At 40.3% G+C, this 21,867-nt stretch overlaps 1 protein-coding gene across 1 annotated transcript in view; it reads right to left on the bottom strand.

Moving 5' to 3' along the window:
- LOC308116170 (BMP/retinoic acid-inducible neural-specific protein 3-like) overlaps positions 1–12,369 on the bottom strand; it is a 72,827-nt gene extending 60,458 nt beyond the window's left edge. Inside the window, exons 1-2 of the mRNA XM_080474194.1 lie at positions 11,759–12,369; positions 11,153–11,460 (exon numbers count right to left, since the gene is read on the bottom strand). Coding sequence (XP_080330320.1) covers positions 11,153–11,406 — 254 coding nt within the window. The 5' untranslated portion in view covers positions 11,407–11,460; positions 11,759–12,369. The remainder of the gene's footprint in view (positions 1–11,152; positions 11,461–11,758) is intronic.
- Between the last annotated feature and the right edge of the window lie 9,498 nt (positions 12,370–21,867).

Here is a 21,867-nt window from a genome sequence, read left to right on the forward strand (position 1 = left end):
AAATTTAAATCTTACTGAGTTTGTAGCAGAGCTAACACAACGCAGGAAACACAAACATAAACTACATGGAATTAAACGGGCAATAAAAGTGTTTCATAACTTTTCGGTGCACAAATGTATGTGCGGGAAAGTCAGTGGAGTTCGCGGGAAGGGGAAAAAAGCAGCAACCATGTTTACGGAACACCAAAACTAAAATGCCATAAACAGCAAGAAGTATGCAGACCTGACAAACATCTCCAGAAATATAGCAGGCGTAACAATGGCAGCTGAGAGACGATTGAGACACAGGTGATGAGAACGAGGCGAGATGACCGCAAACGGGGAAGAATCTGGTGGCCATATGGAGATAGAGGTAAACTTTTGTTGTTTTTTTTTCCCCCTTCTCACTTTAGATAAAGTTTCAGTATTCCAGAAAAGTACCAAAATAGTAGACTTAAAAAACAAAAAGTCTCATTATTTTTTGTTTTTGTTTTGAGTGCCTGAAACCTTCATAGCCACCAGACTCAAAATACTGGTAGACCTGCGTGTGGCCAAGAATCGGTATACTGCGTAAAACCACAACTTGTCAAACGTTGATATGGATTCAACGTGTGCGGATGCGACGCGTTAATTAGCGAAGTGCAGGACTGCTGGCTATAGGGGTTTTTCTAAACCTTTGGACAGAGCCTGTGAAAGCCGTTCCTGCTTCTAGCCTTTATGCAAAGTTAAACTAATCATTTGCTCACTGGAGCCATACATATGAAGGAGAGCAGAAGCCGTCCTCTCAGCCAAGTCTTGGCAAGAAAGTGAATAAATATAATTCCCAACGTGTTCGACTATTTCTTTAAGGACTTAAGGTGTTCGGGGTTGACTGCAGAGGGCAATTTTATATATCCACCATTCCCTGCATCTGAAGACGAACTTTCTTTTCCAGACGACTGTCAGTAAAAACATACCAGCGCAGTCATGTCGTGAAACGTCTTCTGCAAACAACACATTTCGCCTATTTACTGTATCTTTCTTTCCTTTTTATTTATTTCAATGATTGTTTTTTTTTTTTTTCTCAGACTACATGAAGCTCATTCCACTGTGAACTTTCATAATTGAAAAGGAGCACAAAGAAGATAATACGTAAAGTGGGTGCCACTTTCTTCAACACACAATGGCAGGAAAGAATATATATACAGGATGGACTCATGTGCAATTTACAAAACATTTACTTCAGTCACACAGGCCAGAATCAAGAAATTTCAGCAGAATCAAATGAAGGTCATATGCAACTTATTTTTGCTCGTAGCTTACATGTTTCTCATGTTTCGATCTATTTTTATTGACTTTGTAAAAGTCAGTTTACATCTATGCATACCTGTGGTTTATGGCAATCAAGCATATTGCAGCAACATTTCCGGTAAAGGCGTTAAATCATCATCTCGTGGAACGCTTTTATGTAAGTCAGCTTGCTGTCCACAGCCAAGCCAGGTTTTTGTTGTGACCCTATAATGTGCTATAATGCACATGCTGAGAAAAACTGGCTGCAAATGCCAATTGGTGGCTCCGGCCGGCCCCGTCCACCACACCAAACTCTTTATGTATCATTAAGTAAGATGTATTGTCGATGTGTGCACGCGTGCATTTCGGCTAAAGAGAATCATTGTTCACACTTCGGTAAAAGCGGGGTCTGGTTTCACAGATATAAAACAATTTCAGTGATCATTTCCTTGACGTAAGTATCTGATTGAACTGATTATTTGATGTTATCTTCCAACCAAAACGGTTTTTACTACTTCACACATCTTAAATGGACCATTTGTATGAAACTGTCTCCTTTTCCTTTTTTGTCCTTTCTGTTCCCTTCTCGAATGTCTCTTTTTCCCAAATTATTTTTTATCTAGACAAGATTAACTTGCATTTGCTTATTGCTACTGTACTATACTATATTCTAATTATTGATAATCAAATCGATATTTCCAAAAAATACATTAATTTGGTGGAAAAAATGACAATACATGGGTGGAATGCCAGAAGAAAGCGTTCTTTTTTTTTGAGCAATGACTACTTTATTGATTCGTTGCTTCCATTTGCTCCATGTCACTACAACAGTGACAAAAGCAAAAAAAATTAATAAAGAAAAAAAGCAAAGGCGACAAAGGGACAGCCAGATCATGATTTGTAGGAGGTTTTGCTGACATGAATACTGCTTATCCCTTTTGTACTGCAATTTGTCACTACACTGGTGACAGGAGACCGCTCTTCACACACAAAACAAGGAATGCTCGGCATCGCATTGTCTCCGTAATGAGGCACGGGCACACTGCTAATACACGCTGTGGTATACGTCTCCCAGCTCACATGCACACAAAACGCTCAAACAAATGAAACACATCACAAAAGAGCTACCAGCTAAAGTAAATCCTGCTACTTGTGATAATTTTCTGTCAATACCATGCTTTCATAGGCTTTTAAAAAAAATGCACACTGTAAATTTGCACAATGGCGTCCTCGTAGCCACACATAAAACAAGGCAGATCAACATGCTAACTGAATGCAACAAGACCATTTCTGTTTTATGAGTCAGTCAATAAACACTGCTTGATTTTTGGATGTTTTTATAGTCGTGGGAATACGTCAATGCAGCCGGACCTGTTTAGAAAACTGTATTTGACAACATGACATTGTATCTTATGGTTTTGTATTATATTTTATAGTATCACATTGTATCATATCCATTGTACCATATGTATCATGTCACATCTTACTGTTTCACCCTGGATCGTATGAGAGCTCATGCTGTATTGTATCGCGTTGTATTAAGTCTGGCTGTATATTTGATCCTATCATATAAGCTTATCTATCCAAAAGTATGATATTACATCATATCTAGTGTCATCTTGCATTGTGACGTATTGCACAGTATCACATGATCGAATCACAATATTTCTCATTGTAGCTCATTCTATCATATATCCTTTCATTGTATACTATATTACTCTGCATCTTATATATATATATCTTATATATCTTATATTATAATATCTTATTATATTATTCTATAATATCTTATCATATCCAATAGTTATGCCATTATTGTATCTCAATACATCACATTGTAGTATATTCTACTGCTTTGCAGTATATTGCATCCTATCATACATATTGTAACTGTAGCATCACAACAAAATTCTCAGAAAAAAAAACAAACAAACAACAAAATTGCATTTATCTCTGCCCAAATATATTGCATGGTAACACCCAACGTTACCAGTTATTAAGCCTAGAGAATACATATGTTCTTTGGGCTTTTACCTGTATATTAAATGTTTTTAAATATATCGGTAAAAAGGGTGACAAAGGGGCATCTTGGTTTTGATTAATTAGGTGGAAAAAGATATGCACTTTTAATCCAAGGGAATGCTTGCAAATCCCGTTTTGAAAGCAGAGTGAATGATTGAATGGAGTTCACTCATACAGACCATTTTCATGGTTTCAGCATGCTCAAAGAGATTTGCACTTTTAGTAATGGCGACAGCTGCCATGCAAGGTCTCAAAACCAGGAGCAACTTTGAGTTCATTGTCTCGCTCAAGGAGACTTTGATACATTAACAGAACCCAACGATTATTGAACCACCAAATTCTGGATGCAAAGTTATGCCACAGCCGCAGTAAAACCTACACTGACCTTTAGGTTGACACAAAAAAAGATTTTTACCTCAACAAGACCAATATATTAATTCTGTTATTGTCACCATGAATATGAGAATTATGAAAGTCATCGCCTGCAACCTAGAAATTTTAATAGGAAACTTAGTTTTCATTCATCAACATGGACATTCAATGACAACGGTTTGCAGAAACATACAATCGAAACATTTTCTTTGGGGATTGGGTTGCTCAGAGAAGACAAATTAAAACACGGCCTTCCGAGGGCACCCTTTGTGTTTTTGTTTGTTTTGTTGCCCCGACTGCTTTTTGGAAGGTGAGGATATTCAGTTTGCTGTAGCCTGATTGCTGGATGCTCTTCGATCGTATGCGTTGCTCTCTGTGTAAAATCAATCAGTCAGCAAACTAGTTAAATTATCCCCAAGTTAACAGCCATCTTTATTCATTATACAGAAGGGTTGGAAAAATTAATCAACAATTACAGTTGATAAATACTTTACTGAGATCAAACGAATTGGTCTTCGGCCGCATCTACATGACGTTTCAAGCCAAAATACATACATATATATATATATATATATATATATATATATATATATATATATATATTTATTTATTTTTTAAAAGGTGTTTACGCAGCAAAGTTTTAAAACCAATGTCAGTTTACACCAAATAGACATTTGCATGGACAGACAACAAAGTTGGATTCCTATTAGGGTGATTCTCAACCATAAAACTACCAAGTCCCAGGAGAGTATGGACGAAGAGTCACTCTACTCCAGAGGAAATTTCGTTGGCATTGAGCTCGCCACACAAGAACTACTGTATTTACTACAGCCGTGGTGCACATGTGCAGCAGCAGCAGCATTTCAGATAAGTTGCATTTTCACCCATTTCTACAGTTGCACTTTGGGAGCCATTTTCATTAAAAAGTGGCATTTTCGGACGTCCAAAACACAACAAAGGTTTTGCTTTTTCACTTGGAAACGTAAACGATTTGCACCTAATCAATGAACCATGACACAGATAAAACCTGTGTGCTGCATATCGACTTTGACAAGAAGGTTCAATCTTCTTCTCTTTTATTTTATATGTCAATTACTTTGATGTTTAAATGTTTTTGTCTTGCCTCATCGGAACAATATCAATCATCTCTGAATTCACATGAAGTTGCTATATGACGCACACACACACACACACACACACACACACACACACACACACACACACACACACACACACACACACACACACACACACACACACACACACACACACACACACACACACACACACACACACACACACACACACACACACACACACACACACACACACACACACACACACACACACACACCGTATAACTCGTGTGATATTTCTGTGTCAGGTCACACCTTATTCAAGATAAACTTGACTGTGAAGATGCACTCCAGGGGTGAAATCTTCTTGACATTCGCAGGATGAGGCATAACAAGTTTACATTCCCCTATTTTATGAGCATAACTCCAACCATCAATGGTAAATTCACTCAAGCACAAACACTCCAGAGGAATAATTTCATAAGCGCTGCCTCCATAAACCTCTGGCCCTGGTAACTTCCCATCACACACTTGTCAGAAACCATAAGCTGCATGCTGGTTGAAGTCCTCGTCACTGCCATCGCCGCTGGTTATCAAGAAGACGGGACTGCTCGCTTTCTGTCCTCGAGACACGTTCAACCTCTGACTGAGCCCTATAAACAGACTGGTCTCCACCACGATTCTCACTGAAACGAGTTATTTAGGCGTTTCGTGCTGAAGAGAAAAGTGCAGCTTGGAAAGAAACTACATCTCACTCGTGTTCTCTTGTGCTCTTCCTGGAAATGTTTTGTAATGTGTTTGCAAAAAGCTTTACCACAAAAATTCTCTGACACTAATATATTGATTATAAACAAACAAGGCCACTGCCTTGAGGATCAACAAGAACTGCAGGCAAATGCATTCCACAATGTGTACCACAAGGTCAGATTTGATTTGGTTATGTAAGTCAGAAAAAGTGAAGAGGCAGAGAGGGGAAATGCTGGAATGTGTTCTGAATTTAAAGACACGGCATCAACAATAAATGAAGCGTGAAATGAACCAACTGGATCCAATCATCTATACTTTATTGTGGGTAAACCAATGAAGGAAAACAGAGGGTTTTTAATTTCCTTAAATTTCTTGACATGATTATGGTTTGTGTTTTTGTTTTTTTTCCCCCCAAGAAAACAGTATGTGATAGAAATTAAAATGCAATCCAACGGAAATGGCACGTATGTCAATTGTGGAAGTGTCAAACTTCCATATATGTTTGGGTTTTTGAATCCAAACCACATTTGCTATGAACGATTTGAGATATATTCATGATATGCCTTCCCACTGTCAGGAGACCATAGACTAGGTGCCATAGAGGGATTGTCAGATTCTCACAGACCGCTTAAGCAGGGCACCTGGGGGGAGGATGGAGGTCTACACCCGCCCCTGTAGTCTCCATATCCCTCCATCTGCCTAATTAGAAATATGTGCACATCTAGCAATTATGTATATCGAGAGATATCAGTGTACATTGGGTGTAGATTTGTTTCGTTATTGATTTAGTTTATACTGCATGCAGATGCATCAAACCGAGATTGATTTACAAGGTGTATATGTCTACATCTATCTATCTATCTTTCCCTCTGGGATTAATTAAATCTATATTTTTCTATTCAATTGTATTACTTTCTATTGATTTCTAATCTTCAGTTCACTCAATAAAGTCTAAAATTCACTTGACTCAAGTCAAGAAGTAAATTTGGGTTAGAACCTGGATTTAGCTTGCTTTATAAAAAAGATGTATATTCGACAGGGGCAGATCTATAGTTATACATCTATAGCAAGTCACTGCAAGTGACTCATTCACAGTGGTCTTCATATGTAAGTTGTCTCCGGGGCACCATTGCATTAAAGTCCAATAATGCTCAGTAAATGCTTCAGTTGTGAATTCAATTCAACTTTATTTATATAGCACCAGATACAGCAGTCATTTCTAGGTGCTTTTAACAGAGAAAAACCCAACAAAAGCTTTCACAGTTTATCTATTGCTCTATCATATGATATCCTTTAATTTCCCACGACAGAAGACTCTGACATGTATGCATTTTTTGTTTGAGGGTTGACTCACTGAGTTCCAAGTTATTAGTTGGACGGGCAAAAGTGATGCTCACTGCTCAGCAGACCTTCACACTATAGAACATAGAAACGGTGAATAGAGCGGCTACACCATTTTTCAAAAGAGGAATTTACTTTGATTTGACAAATATGCACATATTAATAATAGCTATACCGTATATTCACTACATACATCAAAAAGTTTTATACTTTATCCTTAACTATTAAATAATTCATGTGCACCCTCAGTATTTTTCTATGGCTCACAAAAGCATTGTGTTGCATTGCAGTGCATTATGTTATTACGTTACCGTGCTCTTTTCTATCCTGCTCTCCTCTCCTCGTTGCTTTTTCATTGCGGTTTTATGCCCATTTATTCCGTTCCATTTCGTAATCTCCCTTTAAATGTGCTTTCCCATCAAAAGCATTCAAAACACAAAAGGCAGCCATAAACACGAGGACGGAAAAGCACAAGACGATAGGTATTGTCACATCATACCTCTGCAGCCGCATCCATTCCACAAACATGTCTGCATATAATTGAAACACTAATCACTCCATAATTACAAGAGACGACTCCTTACATCAAATGAAGTCAATGTAATAGCCAGTGGGCTGACAGGAGAAAAGAGAGGCAAAAATACAGGAGATGAGGCGTGATATAAAAGTTATGGCCCATGAAGAAGAAGAAGGGAGGAGGTGACATTTTGACTAATACGCTACTGTCTGTGGCTGTGGCTCAACTACACCCAAGGAATCTCGAAGTAGCAGCTCCTCTCATTTGCAGCCAGAGTTTCACAAACACCACACGCTTCTAAATTATTCAATGAAACACGCCTTTGTTCATTTTTACACCCATTTCGACCCCCTCGTGCACATGTAAGCAGGAAGTGCACACACACACACAAAAAAAGCCTGATACCTCAAGACTGAATTTAATCCTATGTCATCAGTGTGAGCTGCTTTCAGAGTGAGATAAAAGCCACGAGGCTGTTCTAAGATTTGATTCTCGCCATGATGAGAGAAGGAGAAAAAAATAAAAAAGGGCCAGGTGTTTTAAAGTTGCCATTATAGCTGATATAACAGGTGCGGGTTATTTTGCAATCACAGTAGAAGTAATATCGCTAAGTGCCTCTCTGTCGCTTTCTTTTGAATTCGGTGAATTGATTTTTTTTTTTCCTCCAGTTATTTCATCAGACCTTGAAATGAAATGTATTTCACAAAGAAGATAGTCCTAAAAATAAAATGTCATATCTTCTTTTTTATATACTGTATATGCATTGTTGGAGAGTACACCACAAAGGTAGAAAGCTGTGAATCTCTACGCTTTTTAATCCGTCCATTTCAAGCGGTCCAGAGAGAATATTTGAAAAAGTCAAAGTTAAGTACTTTACAACTTCTATTCTGGATAATTCTCCAATAAAACTCGACATTTGCATTCAATTATTAAAATTGGAACTGATTAGAGGCTGATCCACTGTGGAAAGCCGCCAGTAGGGGGGGATAAAACAGTGGCACCTCTTACTGTCGCCACTCCAGTTCCCCCAGGTCTTCCCCTCGTCCCTGACTCCCTCTGCCCTGCCCCACTGACGGGAAAGGCCAACTGAGCTCTGGGGAATATTTATGAGCGAGGGAGAGCAATTGGTTTGAGATCATTCAACAGAGCAGGCAGGGGTGGAGGGTGGGAGGGAGACAGCAGAGAAAAGACTAAAACGTGAAATAGAGACATAGAGATAAAGGCAAGGAAGCTTTTAAGACTTTAATGTCTTCATTTACCCTTCTTTTGGCCTTGTAATTTTTCAAAGCTAATTGATATTTCCTTGTTGTCTGTGTTCATTATGCATGTTCTCAATCTCTGCAAGATCTGTGCGAGAGAAGCCATCATAAGTGAGAACATTTTGGCTCTGCTACGGTTCCACGCGATGCCAGTTTGTGCATCGTTATCCAACTCTAAACCTCAGTGGTGATGATTCAAGAGGCAATAACGGGACGTTTACTGACCCATAAAGGGTTGTTAAGTGTCTGCAAGAGGCTGTATGGTGCTGTTGATCAATACAAATGACTCAAAGAATACTTTGCCTGGATTTTTGGCTTTCACAATTAATGAGTTTGTTGTAGATCCTAGAAGAAGAAAAAAAGAAAAAGAAAAAAAAAGACACAACCCATAACAGTTTGGAGGCACTTCTGATCTCTTCAGTTCTCAGTATCCTTGGCTGATCAGAAATGCATGACAATGCTTGAAATCCACGTTATTCTAAAGCCTAATGGAACTTATTTTTTAAGCCAATCACAATGTTTGAACTTTATTTTCTGTTTCAACGTCACGCTTCACCTTTTTATTTGATTGTCTGTTGGGTTTTTTTCTTCTTCTCTAATTAGCCAACAGACTGTTATTTTTCAGTGGAAACTGAAAAGGCCACCGTAGCCCAAGGGGAGAGGATGGTTATAGACTTGTCAAGTGTGCATTTCCAGATATTTGCTGATAGAGGTCAGTAAAAGTCGTGGAGTAGGTTACACAATATACCATCTAAAGAGCGTGGAGCCAAAGTTTTGGAAACAAGAAGTGATGATAAAACATCTGCAAAGTGAAAGATTATTCCCATGCATGCAAATTATCCGTTCAATTTGCATGCTTTGGGTGGGGAGCAGAAGGTGGAGGAGGACAAAGAGACAAGAAGGAAGAAATATCGCTATGAAGACATCCTGAGAATTGGAAAAGAGACGCCAGCAGAGAGGCAGCGAAGGAGGAAATGATGGATGTGGGGGAGCCAACGGTGCTACATTCTCTATCTTTGCCTGGCATTGTCACCCCTGTCAGCTGCTAAATGCCAGTGTCAGTCAACCCTCTATTCAGCTGGCAACAGCTCCTCCACCGTGCGACTGTGGACACTCCGGCATCACTGTCATCACAGAGTATCAACACACTTACCTGGCACACTAACAATCAAGGACCCCCCCCCCCCCCCGGTCACTATCAGATATATTACAGCATTCTACTTCTGTCAAGTCGGCTTTTAACAAAATGCTTTGTAAAATCTGGTATTTCAGAACAAACATTCAACGTGGGGGTTTTAGGGTTCTTATATTACTAATATAGCACATTCCAACTGCTCGGGCAGTCCCAAAGTACTTTAAACACATTCACACACACGTTCACGCACAAATTGCAAGGAGCTCACTCAATCCAGCAGTAGGGGAACCGAACCGGCAACCTTCAGATTGAGAGACGACCGTTCAAAGTACCCCTTAAACTTCCTTGAATATTGAGGCACAAGACCAGAGAGGAAGGACATGCGAATAAAATCTAATTACTATGATGATTTGTAGAATAAGTGTAAAGCTATAATTTGATGCACACATGAATACAAAAGACTCTGTCTTCTCTTTCTCTTTCATGAAAAGGCTCAAAACTTGGGGAAACACTATCTCAAGCAGACATCCACACTTGCATATACACAGACTGCCAACAACAAGAGAGACTGCTACATAGAGTTAAGATTTATGGCTCCTGCTGCTGCGTTTCTTCTTTTTAATCCATCAACTTCACGTTAAATTTCATGTGCGATAAAATTGGCAATCTTTTATCCTGAGACGCAAGATTGAAAATTGTTGACAGATAGTGAAAATATTTCTTGGAAAGGAGATATTGTGTCGGATGCTGTGTAGGATTTTCTACCATCTCGTATTTATTCATGAAAGTTTACATCTTGAAATGCGTAGCTTTTTCTTTTACAGTTTTGTTTCGGGGGGAAAAAACTGCGAGGGAAAAGAAAAAAATTACATCATACATCATAGCACGCTTTCAAACAATACCCTGCTGCCTCTAAGCACACACCCACTATACTTCACACCACACACTTCTGAAGCCATCCTGTCTACCCACTGTCACACATCAACAGGCTCAGTCAGATATCTGTTATGTCCCGCTGCTTCGCCCAAACCCTCCTGCGGTATCTTCACTTTGAGTTTCCACTGATATGCAGCACTCTTGAGAGTTTGTATCATACTCCAACCATATGTCTCAGCTGCCCACAAAAAAAAAAAAAAAAAAAAAAAAAAGAGGAAGCAGGGAGAGAAGCTCAAATCCATACAGAATAAATGCAGAGATTTCATGCAACTGTGAAACTCCACGAAGTAATCTTCTCAATGTCTCATCCCACAATTTGCCAACTACTAAAGTTGCATTCTGTTTGTTTGTTTATAAACAAAGCCATTGTGACATCCCCTCTCTATAGTTTTCTGTACATCTTTTTAAAAGGCCACGAGAATCAAATCCAAAGTAGGTACACAGCTTGAATCAGAGCTATTCTGCAGAACTCCTGACGCGGCCACTGACGGTTTCTCACCTGTAAATCTTGTACTTGGTGGTGAATCCTTGCTGGTAGCGCTCTTTGAAATCTGCAAACTCCTGCGAGTTGTGAAAAGGACCCTTATCCGACAGGAGCCAGCCCAGGGGCCCAGTGGAGCCGCTGAAGCCAGCCCCGGCAGAGTCCGCCCCACCGGACCCGAGTGATAACCAGCTCTGGAGCAGGCTTAGTGTTAACCACTTCCATAGAAACATGAGGGCCGTCAGTCTAATGGAGATGCACAGGCCACTCATGCTGCTTCCCCCGACCCCGGTGACTCCTCATTCTCCTGGCACTCCTGATGGATCCTGTTTGGAGGAAGAGGGAGAATAGAGAGGAGTGTAAGCAAGGGACACACAATTAAAAAAATAATGCAATTATACTTTGGAAATATGGAGGGATGCATTTGTCAAACTCAGATGGTTTGAAATTAATGCAAAATTAACACTCCAATTTTTTTTTTTTGTAGACTATTTGATATAATAAAGCTGTTCAATTCAATTATTAAATACAATTGTGTGGGTTCTTTAAAATAAAGATACTGTAATACTGTGTAGCTGACTCATGAAATAAGTGAAATACTAGTTTGAACAGTGAGCTTTTTACCTTATTCGGTGAGTATTGTGATCCGTCACTGGCCGGAATTAAGTCTCCACAAAATCCCCCGAAGAGACCGTGAACTTGAGTTCGGATGAGCGCATAGACGGGGCGGGTTGGGATTATCGCAGCAACACACGCAAACAAAAACGCAATCAAAGGCAGCGCAACTTGAGGATAAAAACGGGGGGTGACATCCGACCTCTTTCACACTTGTATATTTCCAGCGGAGAGACTGAGACGACGCACAGTAGGCGCAGTAGGTCCACTTCAATGGGACGAGTCGCAGCGGGCTGCTCGGCGCTCCAAAGGGGGTCAAACCTTCCAGGTAGACAGATTATTTTTTTGAACACATTTTGCACAGTTTGGATTCGGCGAAAGCTGGCGGGGACCGCCCGCATGGGAGACGCGTGGTGAGCCGCCGTCCTCTAACTCATGTCTGCTGCTGATTGGAAAAACGCGCTCGGAGGCGCACGCAGAGCGCACGGAGAGCTGCCGCCGCTGCTGCCGCTGCTGCTTCTTCCGCTGCTGCTGCTGCTTCCGATGATGATGCTGACGGTGCCTGGACTCCCAGCGCACAGAATGTTTGAATGGCATTCCGGGCGCACTCTCCCTCCCTCCTGTACCATACCGCCGCAATTTAATTTATTCCAGCAGCGAGCGCACTCCCGGTTGGCTGAGACGTAACTGGAGGAAGTGAGAGTAGGAGGCGTTCAGAAGGGGGGAGGCAGGCTATATGAGGGAAGGGTCAGAGGATGTTGGCGTCTTGGAGCCAGTTGTTTCTTCTTTCCTTCTTTTTTTTTTTTCAGGGAGGGGAACCGAATAGAAGTCGCAGATTCAATACAAATTAAAGAGAAGACAGGCAGAAAAGAGGAAACCAGACTGAAATGTCACTTTTAATAAGTCGAGCGCCTTTGTGTTTACGTCTGATATGAGTTGCGTAATGCCGCTGATAAATGGCAAAAAATAATTTCCTAATAAAAAAAAAAAAAAAGGAGCACAATAAAGCCTCCCTATCAAGGAAATTGCTCTTCGAGTTAAAGGATATTTGGGAATGTTTAGGTAATAACAGTCAGAACGAGATAAGTGGCTTCAACAAGGGAATTCTGTTGAAAAAAAAATTAATATGCTGGAGTTTGATTACTAGTCACTACAGAAAATGTAGATTGTTAAAACGGATCTTATCTTGAGTGTAAGTTAATCCAGAAACTCTTTTAATTATTTAAATAATGTCTTTAATGATGATTGTGGTCGCGATGACGATCACCACAATGAGGAAGAAGAGGAGGACAAGATTCAGCACCCCTGCAGTTATTCTCGTTATCTTCTCCCCCCCCCCCCCCCCCCCCCCATCGTTTTTTTCTCCTGCAGAATAATCATCACTTTCACCATCAGCAAACTTAATTAGATCTGCCTCTATCCGCGCTCCATCCGCGCGCCTGTGCGTCGGACACTGAGCGCGGATCAGAGAGGCAGAGAGCAGCCGAAGGAAGGGAAGGGATATGTGCTGCCTTTCAGCTTTTTCAGTAGACGTTCAAAGGGAGGTTTTATACAGGGATTGGATTAGAGAAATGAACACCATTGAGTCGCGAGATTCACTGGCTCCCAAACTCAAAGGGAAGCTGAAATCCTGTGGCACAGCGACTTGCAGATTCTGAAGTGAGAGAATGAGTTGATTTGTCACGGTTTCATCATCACGTCTTGGGACTGGGTGTCTTTTCTTCTGACCCTGCCTCGCAGCTATATGCGGACTTTGTGAAGGACAACTACCTAATAGGAGCAGTGTTTGGTCTACAGAGTTGTCACAGGACTACTGGTGTCTCTGTTTTGTGTGTTTTATCATTGCAGCTTTGAGCTTAACATTTAAACTTTGCTTAGAAGGACAGATCAAACAGTTCTTGAAGTTTTAGATGAAGGTGGCCAAACGATTAATGCTCTTCCTTCACAGCGAGGAGGTCTGCAGGCTTGGAAGGTTTTCCGTGCGGAGTTTGCATATTCTACTTTTGTCTGGCTGACTTTTACACTAATTTCCTCTCACAGTTAAAAAAAGAAAAAAAAGAAGAAGTGTTTGAGGTTAACTGATGACCCAATATGGCCTTAAGGTGTGAGTGTTTGTGGTCGTCTGTGTGTTTGCCACGTGATAGACTTGTGACCTGACAAGGGTTGTAATCCGTCTTCCATCAGCTCCATCGCTCTGTAACCCTAAATTGGATAAAGCAGTGTAGAAGATGGATTGGTGTACCCCATCATCATGTTTCAGGACTGGATGTCTTTTTTTTTTTCTGACACCGCTTCACATCTTTTGGGACCGAATGACTTATTCTATGGCATTGCTTCAGGAGTCAGTGTTTATTTTATCGTATCGGCTTTGGCTCAGTTGGTAGAGTCTGTTGTTTCTCTAACGGAAAGTTGTAGGTTTGATTCCCCCATCTGTCCATATGTTGAAGCGTCCTTGGTCAAAATACTGAAGCGCAAATTGCTCCCACTGAATGTTACCTGCATGGCAATCCATTGATGTGTATGTGTGTGTGTGTGTGTGTGTGTGTGTGTGTGTGTGTGTGTGTGTGTGTGTGTGTGTGTGTGTGTGTGTGTGTGTGTGTGTGTGTGTGTGTGTGTGTGTGTGTGTGTGTGTGAATGGGTGTATGTGACTAACATTGTAAAGCAGTGATGCCCAACCTTTTTTCCAACACACTGTCTCGGGGGGTTTGGTGACCTGGTGCCACTTCAGCTTGCACGGTTTCAACATTTCATTTGCCAGTTTTTCACTGCATAAGATGCATTCAGCCCTAATTTTGTCTATTGCTTCTATAAAGCCATTTTCCAAATAACTCTCGGTACACTCCTTTTTTATGGGGGGGGGGGGGGGGGGGGGGGGGATTCACCTTTCCCTTTAGCCTGACACGCCGCCATTATTTTCTCCTGCTGGCTTACACTATTAATGTAAATGCTTAAACTCAGTTTTGTGACATGAATTGATTGAATATATAAGTGAAATCCATTTACCATGCAGACTCACCTATTTATACGACATAAAAAAAATATGTTATATAAAATCAAGAGGGCTTCGCAACCCCCCCCCCACATTGATCTTTAATAGACTTACTCTTGACAAAACATACAAATGTCGGTATGGAGGACGTGTCAACTGTGTGTTTAAATACATCAATAAAAGGCAAATTGCTTATTCAGTACAAAAAAAAGATGCCCATGAACTGTAGAATTCAATGCCAAGAACTCAACCTTATGCACTTTGAGGTCATAGCAAGTACAATTTGTAAGAAAAGAACATAACGACTGCCATGTGATAAAGTAAAAGAAATGTATTTTTGTGTTGTGTATTGCACAGTGTGTATCACAGTTATTGTCTTTATGAATTACTTTGTTTCAAGAGGTGTTGTTTATTTTTAAAGCCCCTTTTCATCTGGACTAAATCAGATGAAATACTAGCAAATACAACATTGTAATAAAAAGGCATTTAATTGTCCCAAAAGGTAACCCTAATAAACTGCATAGCAAATCCACCGCGTTTTGCTCTGCCTTCCCACTTGAAACGGCAAAAAGATGATTATTTCTAACAATAGATGAAATGACAGTGCATGATGAAAGAGGTTCGGGTTACTAATCCGCAAGGAATGAACGCAAACTCTCGCCCCTTTGACGGTAGTTTGAAGCCTTGCTGCTCAATGTTTCACTTTCACATTGTGCACTTTTATGGGGTTGATGCACATCACACCCTGCAAAGTGCAGTTTGGTCACACACTCCTCAGAAACTGGAGGATTAAGTAATATTTAAAAACACTTCAAACACGCCATCCATTTACTTCGACATATTTGCTTAGGACTTTAAACGCTGTCAGCAACAGAGATGACACTTTTAGCAGTAACTTATTACTCGGAGAGTACCTGGTGGTCTAGTAGTTAACTTTCTTGCCCCAATGTACAAATATCCTTTCAGTGCAAAATGTGCAATAAACATATTTGAAGTAAATTAGTGATTCTCAATTTCTGCTCAGTAAGTATATGATTGTGTTGTTGTCTCTCGCTCGGTGTTTGTCCTGTGTTGCCTGCTGGGGTGTCAAGGGTATAATCTGCATTCACCATAGTCATCTGGGATCAGCTCCATCCCCTGCGGTACCAAAGACGGATGAATGGATGATTACTCCTATGAAATTGGTAGCATAGTAAAAAAATTTAAATGTCCTATAGAACTACTGTCACTGCACCTTCTTTGACCATAAAAATATCAAACAATAGATGGATGGATGGATGGATGGACGGATGGCTGGATGGATGGATGGATGGATGGATGGATGGATGGAGTGGTTAATAGGTACATTATTCATTCCAGTGGGGAAATTCTGAGAAAACATGAAGATTAAGCTTAATATTAAAATACCGTACAACAGTAAATTAAAAAACAAATGGCACGGATTTCAGTGTATTAATTAAGAATTTAAATATGTATGAGTAGACACCTTTTTGATAACCTCCACAGCAGTCACTAATATTGACACAGGGACTCCTTACGCAACTAAAATCGTCGCATCTCGCTTCGACAAACGTCCGTGGCGGCAAATCCTTGCCAAACTCCATCAGCGCAATGAGATCTACATGCATTAATGTAAAGGGAGTCGCACGTACGACGTAATCAGCCATGCATCTGTGCACATCCATTTCATTTGCGGTTGCAGATTTTGGCCGGGGTTTGACACGATGGCGACTAATTTTGAACAATATGCATGCTGAGCGTTTACCAGAGTGCCAATGATTCCGCCGGGACGTGCCAACTGTGGCACCTGTGCCTGAAGTTGCCGACCCATGCTCTATTTCCCGCTCACATTGTTTATTGTTATCATTACAATCGGCCAAAGCCATTGTCCGTAGTGAAGACTGGCCCTTTGACTGTTGTAAAAGAATTCAAGTTTGTGAGAGGAGGACTTTTCATTGATTTTCATCCACAGTAAAATAAACATTAGCTTCCGTGTATTAAAGCTGCTGTCTGCATGTTTGTGGTTTCCTGTTGTCATTAGTCAACAAATCAGTTTCTTTTAAGTATAGCCCGAGCATTCGTATCATAGAGCGTGATACTCAGACAATGTAATGTCACATCAACTGAACTTAATGAATGAATCAATTATTAGACTCACCAAAATAGTGCTGACAGCTCAGTTAATGTGCCACGCCAACACCACAGTAATGCACAAGTTTTTTCTTTTTTCTTTTTAGAAGTGATTAGGAACTGTAATCAGTCATTAATTTTCATTCACAGCCAGGCCTATGACCCAAATTGTTAAAGAAAAGAAAGAAAATTGAAAACCTGAGTGGGAGACATCCATCCATTCATCTTTTCTAGCCGATTAAGAGCCTGATCGAATGAAGCTTTGCACGTATTAAGACAGGTGCAAAACAGGAAATTGCGCGCGCGCATTTGTAGAAGCTGATCTACAGTCAGGATGCATTGAGGAATGAGTCCGATGTGAAAAATCACAGTATTTATTTGCCGTATTTACCTTCATGAATATGGATCAGGTGTGTGTTCCAGGATGAGTTTAAGCCAATTGATTAATATACACAGCGCAATGTCATTCAGCACCTCCGAGAACACTTGTCTTGTTTCTTACTACATCTGTTGTTAACAAATTTGAAAAGGAGGTGGAAACTGGCTCGGCCCTTTGCAGAGATCCTGCTCTTATTGTAACAGAAGGCACTTCCTTAGCTGCCCCTCCATGAATTTTGTTTGCAGACTTTATTATTAGACATTTCTGACTTTGTGATTGATCATCTCCCGTATTATGTAATTTTTTTTTCTTTCTTTTATTGCCTATTACCATGTCCAACTCTTTTGGGATTGTTTTGGAACACAAACAGGGCCAAAAGCACACAAAGCATTCTTGTGTGTGATGTCGCTATTGAGTTATTCCTTCTAAATTGCAAAAAAAAAAAAAAGCATGCAAAGTGAAAGGACAATCTGTCTGCGTAAGTGTGCAATTTAGCATGCTTTATGCTGCATCTTAGGTCAGGTCTTTAGAGTTGATTATTCCCATCTTATGGGATATTATCTTTTGCTCATGGTCACGTAGTTTCAGTATAATTCATCGGTTAGCATTACTTGCTTTGTAATGACCCGTTGTATTCTTACTCTGATTGGCTCGTCAGTCCTCATGCTGCACGGTAAACATGGACAATAACCAATTAGATCAGTGAATGCAGGTCATTGCTTTATCATTCCAAGGGGGAAAAAAGGCAATCTGTTTCTGAGTGGTGCATCAGTGAGGATTTGGAAGTGGGTGCACGCGATGCTGACTGAAAAATAAGTGGGTATATGCCATGTACCTGTGTATACCGTGGACTACACCACTGGCTGGAACTGTAATTTCACCAGCAATAAAAATAAACATGCTATTTTTTTTTGCTTGATGGCTATCCATAAAGTACTCTACATAAGTGTAAGTTTGTATTCTGCATTTTTCATTGGTGCTCTCACGCTGTGCCATACTCTCATCAGAAATATATCCACACACAACACAGTGTTTCACAAAGTAGAACTTCTGAGTACATCGTTTCTGCTACGGGTTACCTAAACGTCAAAAGGTTCACTGTTAAACCTCCACAAATATCATTTTATTTTGGTGGAATATAACTTGTCTCAACATGTGGCGAGCCTACAGGCAAAAAAAACCCCAACAATAACAAAAAAACCCACGCTGCGCAGGTCATCAGTCCATCTCAGGGCAAACACAGATAAAGATACATTCACTTTCATATTCTCACATGCTGGCAGTTCAGATTCCTCCATCTACCTGACTTCATTTCTAAAAAAAAAAAAAAAAAAGCAAACAAAACTGGCATGCTACTCCAAGCAGACAGAGCAGAGGTCTAGATGCCAACAAGGCTTTCTCTTTGAGTTATGCAGTAACGTCTACCACTGTGCCACCGATGCTGTCCAGCAGTCATTGTACAGAACAAAACAATAACAGCCTGCAAATGGTCCGATGTCATTAAACAGCTGGGACAGACACCTCAGGACGAGGTCCCACTCTCTGCATGGGTCCGTGTAACCTCAGTGAGCGGCGGAAAGGACTGAGGCAGTTGCATTTACTCAGCACCGAGACAGATAGTCATTAGGGGAGGTAAACATTCACTTAAGCCTGAGTGTGCTCATTGATGCCACTCAAGGGTCTTTGTGAGGAGTGATCAGGGAACTGAGTGAAACTGAGGTTTTAATTAGCCTGAAAACCTGACAGCCTTTGTCAGTGCTTTGTCACAGCGCTGCTGGCTATACCTACCTTTTCATGACAAGCGGTATAGAAAAGGATAAATCATGCTTTGGCTTGACACCTCTGGATCCCACATCAAATAAACACCTCAATGTATGTGAATGAGTTTATGCTAAAATAATAAAAAAAAAATTATTATGAAAGATTTTACTTGGGATTTGATGGATGAGACACTGCATATCTGTTGTTCGTACAAGTATCAACAAGATGCCAGGTACCTGCTTGTGTGTCTCTATGAAGTATAATTTGCTGCCAGTCACTTGTGAAGAAAGATATTCACCCTTATTTAAGCATGTCCACGTACCTCAGTAAGGTCAGGAGCACACATAATGTGAAGAAAAGGCACAAGTACAGCTTGATAAGGTGCTAAGTAGATCTTGGATGAGTTATTTTTCACAAGACTCACCACTAATCCATTCATGAAAGCCCTTTTCTCTTCTCTTGTTTATCATCATCATCCTGTCCTTGAGTTCAGTAATTAACAAATTTCTATTTACAACCGCAGCTCTCAAACAGTCGGGACACAACAAAAAGCACATGAGATGTTAAAACGGACTTTTTATTTCTGTTTCATAGAAAATAATATCTCTTATCAAATTTACAAAACATAACTCCGAAAGTTGGTGCAGGGCCATACATGTTCAGCATTGAGTAACGTGTGTCTCTTCTTTGAATAACTGTCTGTTAAAGTGTGGAAGGTGAGGGAACCATTTGCTGCAGTTTTGGGAGAAGAATCTTTTCTATTGTTCTCTGTTGCAGAATTCTAGCTGATAAAGAGTCCTGTGTCTTTGCTGCAAGATATTTTGTTTCATGGTGCACCTAATGTTTTCCATTACTGAAAGGTCTGGACTACATGCGAGGAAAGTTCAGCGCCCGGGCTCTACTATTATTGAAGCAGTGCTGTGGTGATGCATGCAGTATGTTGTTCAGTCGTGTCCTGCTGAAATATGCAAAGCTTTCCCTGAAAGAGACATGCTCTAAAACCTCAATGCACTCTCCAGCATTCATAATGCCTAAACCATACACCATAATGCAATGCCATACCATCAGAGACACAGGCTTTTCAACTGTCCACTGATAACAAGCTGGATGTTCTTATTTAGTCAGCAAAACATTCTCCAAAAAGAATTTCTCATTTGATCCATCTGACCACAAAACAGTTTTCCTTTTTTTTTTTTTTTTTTTACTATTTCAAATGACCTTTTGGATCAGAGACGATGGCTGAACATCTGGAAGTGTTTAAATGCTGTGCAGTGTAAGGTCCTGAAGATCACCAGCAATCTTCAAAGACGATCCTGTGAATTGCAAGGTGTACCAAGACGTTTTCAGGAAAATATTTTTGGAAATGTCCCAGTTTTCAAATGCAGCTTGTAACAGATTGGTGAACCTCTGTCCGTCTGCATGACTGTGCCTCTCTCGGGCGTCATTTACACGACAACTTTTCGAGTCAAAAGGCATAGTTTCTGCATTTTTATGTAAGGAAATCTTTGCATTTACATCGCAACATTTTCAGAACTATGTCCGTTTACACAGACACAACAGAAACGCTGAATGCAGTGTAGTTAACATACATTTTCTCAGCGTGCACACACATGCAGGCTGAGAAAAATATACAATATGCATTAACAATGGTGAGTTCACAGACATTCTAGTGGACAGACGACCAAGTTGGATTGTTATTCCGGTGACTCTCAACTATAAAACTATCAAGTCCCAGGAGAATGTGGACTGGGAGTCATGACAGTCTGGAGCCCGCTTGTTGTTATTTTCCATCTACTGGCGCATGTGCAGAAAAACTATTTACAACTGCCGTGGTCCACATATGCTGTAGTTGCATTTTCCACGGAGATGGAGTCGGAGCATTTATGAAAATTTTCACTTTGGGAACCATTTTCAAAAAGTTGTGTTTTCAGTGGCTCTCAGCACCGTTTCTGTGTGATCGCAAAACTTTTCTGAAACCAAAATGCCACAATGCATTTTCTCCTGAAATGTCGTGTGAACGAGAGCAAATTGGTGGGGAAGTCAAGTATTTAAACTCTTTGGATGTGTCTTCCAAGGTTTCATACGGGAATACATCCCCCCATAAACGTCAGCTGAAATATCTGCTGATTCTGTCCTCCTTTGCCTCCAGCTCTGCGAGAAAACAACTGTTTAATGAAACATTCTAAGCTCACTGAACTCTAAATAAACAGTACAGGAGAATCAATTAATAGCTGCAATAATATATACACAAATCTTCCCCACCAGATTGTGTGAACTTGTGCAACATTATTCTTAAACGTGAAAACAAACCAGGGTACTCCTGTGAAAGGCCTGTGTCTTGTGTTAAAGTGAACCAGCTTAACAAAGTAGAAAACCATTTTGTACTACAGGATAATGTATGTTTAATGTCTAGACTGTAGAGTGACTGTATAATCAGTCACTTTATGACGTCTTATATTCTCAGTCCGAGAAATAGTTGCAAGTTGTAACGGTGTCTAAGATGATTTAGTGACTACTAACTTAAAAGCTGCAAAGCTCTGAGAGCTCGACCAACTACTGCAATCCAATGGGCAAAAATGACCTCAGTCTCTCATACTGCATATTTTACTTATGTACAATAATATCGTAACAACTGATACAAACACAATAAATTTTACTACATGTTTTGTAATATATGCTGTGATATTTTCTACCATGTTGCATCTTGCGCATATGAGTGTTATCGAAAGTGTGTATTTCCTTGCATTTAAGTGAAACCTTACACGCTAAGATGTAGATTTAGTGTGTAAGAATACTGTGTCCCTGGGCACCAGGAAAAATGCATCGGTATTGCACGGCCATTTCACATTAAGTTTCATT

Source organism: Lipophrys pholis, assembly GCF_963383615.2.
Source record: "Lipophrys pholis genome assembly, chromosome: 10".
Taxonomy (NCBI): domain Eukaryota; kingdom Metazoa; phylum Chordata; class Actinopteri; order Blenniiformes; family Blenniidae; genus Lipophrys; species Lipophrys pholis.